This window comes from Sinocyclocheilus anshuiensis, unplaced genomic scaffold (assembly GCF_001515605.1).
Source record: "Sinocyclocheilus anshuiensis isolate Anshui unplaced genomic scaffold, SAMN03320099.WGS_v1.1 scaffold758, whole genome shotgun sequence".
NCBI lineage: Eukaryota > Metazoa > Chordata > Actinopteri > Cypriniformes > Cyprinidae > Sinocyclocheilus > Sinocyclocheilus anshuiensis.
In genome coordinates this window covers 2,792,882-2,799,463 of record NW_015548126.1, presented here as the reverse complement: position 1 = coordinate 2,799,463, position 6,582 = coordinate 2,792,882, and the positions used below count along the sequence as shown (strand labels likewise).

The window sequence follows — 6,582 nt, the reverse complement described above, 5'->3', positions numbered from 1 at the left end:
AAAATTTAAGGGGGTCTGAATACTTTCCGTACCCACTGTATATATATATATATATATTCTCATATACACGTGTGTGTGTGTGTTTATGTATGTACAGTATGTGTGGTTTTGTACAAACACAGGCAAATAATCAGTGTTAATATTAATCAAAATTATGATAAATTGTTTATTAATTGCTTATTAATTAACTTTTTATTACATTACATTTAGTCATTTAGCAGACGCTTTTATCCAAAGCGACTTACAAATGAGGAAAATGGAAGCAATCAAAACCAACAAAAGAGCAATGATATGCAAGTGCTATAAGTCTGTTAGCCTAATGCAGCACACGTAGTACTTTTTTTAAATTATATAATAAAAAGAAAACGGGTAGAATAGAAAAAAATAGAATAAAGATGGAAGAGATGTGTTTTTAGCTGATTCTTGAAGATGGTTAAGGACTCAGCTGCTCGGATTGATTTGGGCAGGTCATTCCACCAGGAGGGTACAGTTAATGTAAAAGTCCGTGAAAGTGATTTTGTGCTTCTTTGGGATGGCACAATCAAGCGACGTTCACTTGCAGAACGCAAGCTTCTAGAGGGCACATAAGTCTGTTGTAATGAATTTAGGTAAAGGGGTATAGAGCCAGTGGTGGTTTTGTAGGCAAACATTAATGCCTTGAATTTTATGCGAGCAGCTATTGGTAGCCAGAGCAAATTGATGAACAGAGGTGTGATGTGCATTCTTTTTGGCTCATTAACAATTAATCTTGCTGCTGCATTCTGGATTAATTGTAAAGGTTTAATAGAATTGGCTGGAAGACCTGCCAAGAGAGCATTGCAATAGTCCAGCCTGGACAGAACAAGAGCTTGAACAAGGAGTTGTGAAGCATGTTCCGAAAGAAAGGGCCTGATCTTCTTGATGTTGAATAAAGCAAATCTGCAGGACCGGGCAGTTTTAGCAATGTGGTCTGAGAAAGTAAGCTGATCATCAATCATAACTCCAAGGTTTCTGGCTGTTTTTGAAGGAGTTATGGTTGATGTGCCTAACAGGATGGTGAAATTGTGATGAAACGATGGGTTTGCTGGAACCACAAACAGTTCAGTCTTGGCAAGGTTGAGTTGAAGGTGATGGTCCTTCATCCAGCAAGAAATGTCAGTTAGACAAGCTGAGATGCGAGCAGCTATCGTCGGATCATCAGGATGGAATGAGAGGTAGAGTTGAATGGCATTATGAATATATAAATAATTTAACAATTATATAATATTTACTTTAATTAACATTTGTATTGGTTTTGAACCTTGGTGGAAGTAAAGATTTGAATTTCTTTGATATGCAGTTCAGTAAATAATTCTTCCTTTCATTCCAGTTCAAATGAAATTCAAATTCACACTCATGAACAGAAAAGGAGTCAAGCTCTGATTTTCCCCAGTCCTGATAATACACACTGTCACACCTCGGGATGGCTGCTTCTTGTTCCCCTCATCGCTGTCTTGCGGGAGGAATTAACTGGTGGCTGCAGGCTATCCGATGGGTCAGCAGCACACTACAGGGGCCTGTGATATTTGTTGTGGAGAGGGTCCTGTTCTCCCTGTGAAGTCTGAAGGCAGCACATCCTGTTCTGCTCTCTTTCCTTAGCCTTCATTGTCACGGATGCTTTCGTACCTTTCTGGCATTATTGTCACCAGTGCAGTTTCTTCGTTCTACTAAACGTACAGTTCCTTCAGGGTCTTCCCTTCTCCTGATGGTGCACATTCTCTATTCAATATCACAATCTGATTGTTTGCTTAGGAAAACATTTCCCTCACATACTCGCTGATATCACATCATGTCTGCGGTACTTATCCGAAGGGTACATAACGGAGATATAGCGTTCCGTTCTCATTCCATTTCCCATTCAGGCTGTGGATGGACAGTTTCTTCGGACAGCTGAATGACAGCGGTGAGGTGGAGGGCTAAATTGTAAAGCTCTCAGCAAAGTCAGACAAAGTCAACTCGCCTCTGGGTATTAAAAAAACACAAGGTAGCTGAATTTGAAGAGGTTATGTTTTGAAAGGTGCTTGCTGATTTTCTTGTACGTTTCCAACACATTAAGTACTTTTATCCTCTTGCAGGTCACTGTGGGAAAACATTTGCCATCTTGAGGAGATTTTTGAGCAGTCACGTGCCTAATACCGATTGGCTGTTGATTGTAGATGATGATACTCTTATAAGGTAAGGCTATTCGTCTGTCAGGTTGTGTACATGTAGGCAACATATGCCTTTTTTCTGGAAAATGGCATGATTTTACAAGGAAGATGTGGTGTTTGTACCAATTTACACGTTGGTGGGTGGCATAATGTGTTTAATTCTCACAGCTTGCCCAGACTGCAGGCCTTGCTGAGCTGCTATGACTTCAGTGAGCCGGTGTGTCTGGGAGAGCGCTATGGGTATGGACTGGGTCAGGGAGGATACAGTTACATCACTGGTGGTGGGGGGTGAGTGTCTGCTGCACTGTAAAAACAGCCTTTCACATTATTTGATGTAACGATGTGTCCCAAACACATTTAAAGCTACAAGGTGAGTTATATTGGACACTTTTGTATAAATTAAAATGAATCATTAATCAGCTGAGAGAAAGAGATGTTTTAATTTATTGATATTGGATATTTTATTATGCATACTTTTTTCCTCTATTTTTACATTTAGATTACCATTGTTGTACCCTTGTTGAACACTCACAGAATTGCGTGATATAAACTTGCAATTGCGAGTTAAAAAGTCATAATTGAGAGATATAAACTCGCAATTCTGAGAAATAAAGTCAGAACTGCGAGATATAAACTCACAATGCTGACTTTTTTTCTCAGAATTGTGAGATATAAACTCGCAATTGGGAGTTATGAAGCCAGAATTGTGAGATATAAACTCGCAATTCTGAGAACTTATCAGTCTTTTTTCCCCCCTCAAAATTGGACTTTAACTCGCAATTGCGAGTTTATATCACGCAATTCTGATTTTATAACTCGCAATTGCGAGTTTATATCTCACAATTGCGAGAAACAAAGTCAGAATTGCGAGATATAAACTTGCAATTGCGAGAAAAAAAGTCAGAATTGCGAGATATAAACTTCCAATTGCGAGAAAAAAAAGTCAGAATTGCGAGAAAAAGTCAGAATTGCGAGATATAAACTCGCAATTGCGAGAAAAAAGTCAGAATTGTGAGATATAAACTCGAAAAACTTAGAAACTTAGAAAAAGAGTTAAACTTTATAACTTGCAATTGTGAGTTTAATTTTGAGAGACAAAGTCAGAATTGTGAGAAAAAAGTTAGAACTGTGAGATATAAACTTGCAGTTGCAAGAAGAAAAGTCAGAATCGCAATTCTTACTTTACAACTCTCAATGGCGAGTTTATATCTCGCAATTCTGTGAAAAAAGTCAGAATTGTGAGATAAAAAGTCGCAATTACCTTTTTTTTTTGTTTTTTCAGTGGCGGAAACGGGCTTCCATACAAAGTTAATCTTTAAAAGCCTTAAAAATAATAACACTGTTAAATGCAATGTTCCACAAATCTATTATACATCTATGAATATTTGTTTTTCATACTGTATATTGTAATATTGTGATGCGTACATTTACTTAAAACCATTCATTTTCTTTTTGTGTGTGTGTGTGTGTGTACTTAAATGAAATGGTATTTAGTATCGACCATTTATCAGTTTTAAATAATTATTGCCCACAATTTTAATATTGATGTATCACTAATTTGAAGTCTAAAAAAACTATAGAGTAATAGAGTAGTGTTTTCAACTATTTAATTATATTCATTAAATAAATAATAATAATATTTAAATAAATAATAAATAAATATATTTGGGGATAAACTTGAGGATCTTTTTGGGGACCACACTTTTTCAGTCCACATGTGACATGATTGCAAGTTATAAGTTCTTCCCAAAGAGTAAAAATTCATAATTGGAATTCATTTGCTGCATATCCCAAAAAAAAAATGCTATAAATAAGGGAAAAATAGTAAAAAGAAAATAATAAAAGAAAATTGTGAGTAAGTGTGTAATCCTGTTTGAGTATATAAGTGTGTAATCCTGTTTTAGATTCACAGCAAATTGCATTGTTTTATAACCATTTAGTTATATATGGAAAAATGAAAATGAAAACTTCAAGGTTTTAACTGAAATAATACATTTTTTCCCCTTAATAACTATTATTTTTATTGAAAACATTCTTGAATCATATAGAATCGCAAACTGAATCATGTTTAATGAAATATATCAGCATTCCCAGTTTCTGTTAATACATGTAAAAAAAAAAATATGAAAAAAGCATCATTGTCATAAATGCAGCAGAAATATCAAAGAAACTATCCAGTAAGGTGGGCCTTCAAATGTTACTCAGTAGGCCTTCAAGTCAAAAAGGTTGAGAATCACTTAACTCTTTTTTAATTTTTCTAGCTGTTTACTATAAAAAATTTAAAAAACTGTTGTCCCTGTGACGTCTTCACATACCTAATGGTGTAAATACATAATTTGGTGTAAATACAAACAGTCATCAGTAATGTTAAAATCCACTGCCATGACGACAGTGTAACATTACAATTCACAGAGGTGATAAATGCCCACATGCTGTGCAATTTGCTAGCATATTTGGAAACCGTTCCTGTAGAAATGAGCTTACCGTAAGTGACTGTGTGGTTAGTGCACATGCAACAGCCTCTCGTGTGGGATTCACAAACCCCGCAATGATAAATCAATATTCCATATATCACAGCACTCAATAAAGGTGTATTCAGTTGTTTTTGGCATCCTGCATCGGAGAAGTCGAGTATTCTGAGCTGCTGTGTTGTGTCTCGTACAGGATGGTATTCAGTCGAGAGGCTGTGGTTCAGCTGTTGGCGAGCGGCTGTAAGTGCTACAGTAATGATGCTCCTGATGACATGGTTTTGGGCATGTGTCTCAATGCTCTACGAGTTCCTGTCACACACAGTCCCCTCTTCCACCAGGTACACACACACACACACACACACACACACACACTTTTATCTAATCTAAATAAGGATATACCACGATCTTCTCTTTTTTTTTGTTTTTTTTTTTACTTTTTTGAAATACTGAAAATTATTTACTTCTGAAATGATAATGATAAATTATATTTTTAAATATTTAATTTATATAATCAACATATTACAAATTAATGTTTTTTCAGACGTCCACTACTTTTCTAAGACCCATTTGAGTTCAGTCAGACCTCACATCACATTTTTAAACGAAATTGTCACTTCACCAGTGTACGCGAAGATGTTTTTTTCTCAGGGTTTCTTTTAATGTACCAAATAACAGGAAGTTAGGAACAGTAGTAGTTTCATTGGGTAACACTAATCCTATCTTTTCCTTATTTTCGAATTCTGTCTCAGGCTCGTCCAGAAGATTACGCAAAGGAGTTTTTGGCCCACCAGACCCCCATTTCCTTCCACAAACATTGGAACATAGACCCTATTGCGGTGTTCAACAAGTGGTTGAAGAATGACAAACACACAGAAGGACTACAGAAAAGCACTAAGGATGAATTATAGTGTCTGTGTTTGTGTGTGTGAGAGTAGTAATGTGTGTATGTCTGGTCTGTGTCCTCATTGTGCGTCCTTCATTCTTCTTATGTTTTCTATATAGTGAATCTTGCACAAACATGAATGGAAGGGTGCCTTCTGGTCTGTATGAATGTCCTTAACTGTGTTTTCTTGGGAGTTGCAAATGTCTTAAATGTTTGTTGGAGAAACATGTCTGAAATATTTATATTACACGATTATCACAACCTGTTCAAGGTTATTTGTAGGTTTATTTTTAAACACTTTTGTTTTCTAAAAGATTGGAATTATTTGTGAACTATAAAATTGGAATTTATGATAAACTTCAAATCCTGTTGCCTTAAATCTGTTTTTTGCAGTGTCCTGATTTCAGTATTCAGTAACACAAAACCAGCTGCATCTCATAACTAATGAGACTGTCATGAAGCGCCTGTGTTGTGTGGTTATTTTAGGCCCACAGTGGTGCACAGAGCCAGAAATAGTAAAACATGCATATGATGAATCACTATGAGGAGCATTGTTATTTGAAAGTTAATGATGATGTTCTTGGCTGTTTTGAAGGTGATGTACTGTAAATGTCAAGATGATGTTTCCATGGTGATGAGCATCTTAGCCATTCTTAAAGGGGACATCAGATGCCCATTTTTCACAAGTTGGTATGATTCTATAGGCTCTTCATGAAAAGTCTATAACATACTTTGGTTAAATTTTCTCAATGGCAGTACCTTGTCAAAAACAGCTCTGTTCACAGCAAGGTTATTATAGTTTTGAATTTTTAAATTAGTTTTATTTTAATATCATTTTCAAATTTGCTATACAATTCAGTTTAGTTTTTATTAGTTTCATTAATATTGTTGTTAGTTTTAGTTTAGTTTTTATTTTGTGAACACATTTTTATTTAGTTTTTATATAGTTTAGTTTCAGTTTTCGTTTCCGTTTTAATTAAAGGTTAGCAGAATTAACAGATCACTTCCAGAGCGCAGGCCAAAGAAAGACTTAGGCATAATTTAGCCTTAGTGAAGCAAA

General features: G+C 35.6%; 1 protein-coding gene across 3 annotated transcripts in view; it reads left to right on the top strand.

Moving 5' to 3' along the window:
* The window catches only part of b3glcta (beta 3-glucosyltransferase a), a 95,698-nt gene extending 89,489 nt beyond the window's left edge, over positions 1–6,209 (top strand). For 2 of the 3 annotated variants that reach the window (XM_016507818.1, XM_016507819.1), the window contains 4 exons: positions 2,094–2,193; positions 2,337–2,456; positions 4,833–4,977; positions 5,389–6,209. In XM_016507818.1, the coding sequence (XP_016363304.1) occupies positions 2,094–2,193; positions 2,337–2,456; positions 4,833–4,977; positions 5,389–5,547 (524 nt within the window). In that variant the 3' untranslated portion in view covers positions 5,548–6,209. The remainder of the gene's footprint in view (positions 1–2,093; positions 2,194–2,336; positions 2,457–4,832; positions 4,978–5,388) is intronic. The other variant, XM_016507820.1, reaches the window with a different exon arrangement.
* The last annotated feature ends 373 nt before the right edge of the window (positions 6,210–6,582 follow it).